Source organism: Echinops telfairi, unplaced genomic scaffold, assembly GCF_000313985.2.
Source record: "Echinops telfairi isolate 266 unplaced genomic scaffold, ASM31398v2 ScPeMD7_22;HRSCAF=79, whole genome shotgun sequence".
Taxonomy (NCBI): Eukaryota; Metazoa; Chordata; class Mammalia; order Afrosoricida; family Tenrecidae; genus Echinops; species Echinops telfairi.
In genome coordinates this window covers 2,867,255-2,868,131 of record NW_022103919.1, presented here as the reverse complement: position 1 = coordinate 2,868,131, position 877 = coordinate 2,867,255, and the positions used below count along the sequence as shown (strand labels likewise).

At 61.5% G+C, this 877-nt stretch overlaps 1 protein-coding gene across 1 annotated transcript in view; it reads left to right on the top strand.

The window, feature by feature from the left end:
• The first annotated feature begins 443 nt into the window (after positions 1-443).
• ST6GALNAC4 (ST6 N-acetylgalactosaminide alpha-2,6-sialyltransferase 4) overlaps positions 444-877 on the top strand; it is a 9,510-nt gene continuing 9,076 nt past the window's right edge. The window contains exon 1 of the mRNA XM_004713289.3: positions 444-833. Coding sequence (XP_004713346.3) covers positions 705-833 — 129 coding nt within the window. The 5' untranslated portion in view covers positions 444-704. The remainder of the gene's footprint in view (positions 834-877) is intronic.

The following is an 877-nucleotide window of genomic DNA, read 5'->3' as shown; positions in this document are numbered from 1 at the left end:
AGCAGAAACGGGAGATTGATGGCAAATCACATGACCGGCTCAGAGCAACCAGGAGACCAGCAGGACCTTCCTCCCTGGCCATCTGAGCTGGTGCTCAGCCAGAGCCGAACCTGCTGAGCACAACTGTGAGGAGAGCAATTGCTGTAGGCAGAAGGAAGCCACCCTCTGTGGCACTTCTGTCATGATGCCACTAGGTCACCAGGGCAGCCACCCTGCTCACGAGAACTCTGGCTGTGGTGATGGTCTCGGAGGAGGAAACAGGCCCAGAGATGGCAGGAGGCACATCAAGGCTGCACAGCATGCCCAGGCTTCTGTTTAAGAGCCTGGGCTCTGCAGCTGGGGTTGAGGCCCCGTCGCCACCACTTCCTTGCCATGTGGCTTCGAGCCACACAGGTCACCCCACGTGGGGTTTCTGCTCCAGGGTGCTGGGATGGCCAGAGAACTGTTGGCCAGCACCTCCTCCTGCACCCGGACGGTGGGCAGCCCAGAGTAAGGCCTGGTAAACGGAGGCCGTGGATTCTGCTGGGGTCCAGGAGCTGCTGAGCAGGGGTCTGGAGCCCTGAGGTCCAGGCTCCCCAGAGACCAGGCTCCCCTATACACACAACACACACACACACACCCCACACCAATGATGGCTGTCCCCTCAGAGTCGCCTGCTGCTCTTCGTGCTGTGCTCCTTGGTCTTCTCCGCCGTCTACATCCTGATGTGCGGCTGGGCTGGCCTGCCCCTCTGCCTGACCAACTGCCTGGAGCCCCGCCTCCCCACCAGCTCCAGGCCCACCGTGCCCGGACCCCTGCACTTCAGTGGCTATAGCAGCGTGCCAGATGGGAAGGTGGGGCAATGTTCTGTGTGTGTCTGTGTGTGTGTGTGTGTGTG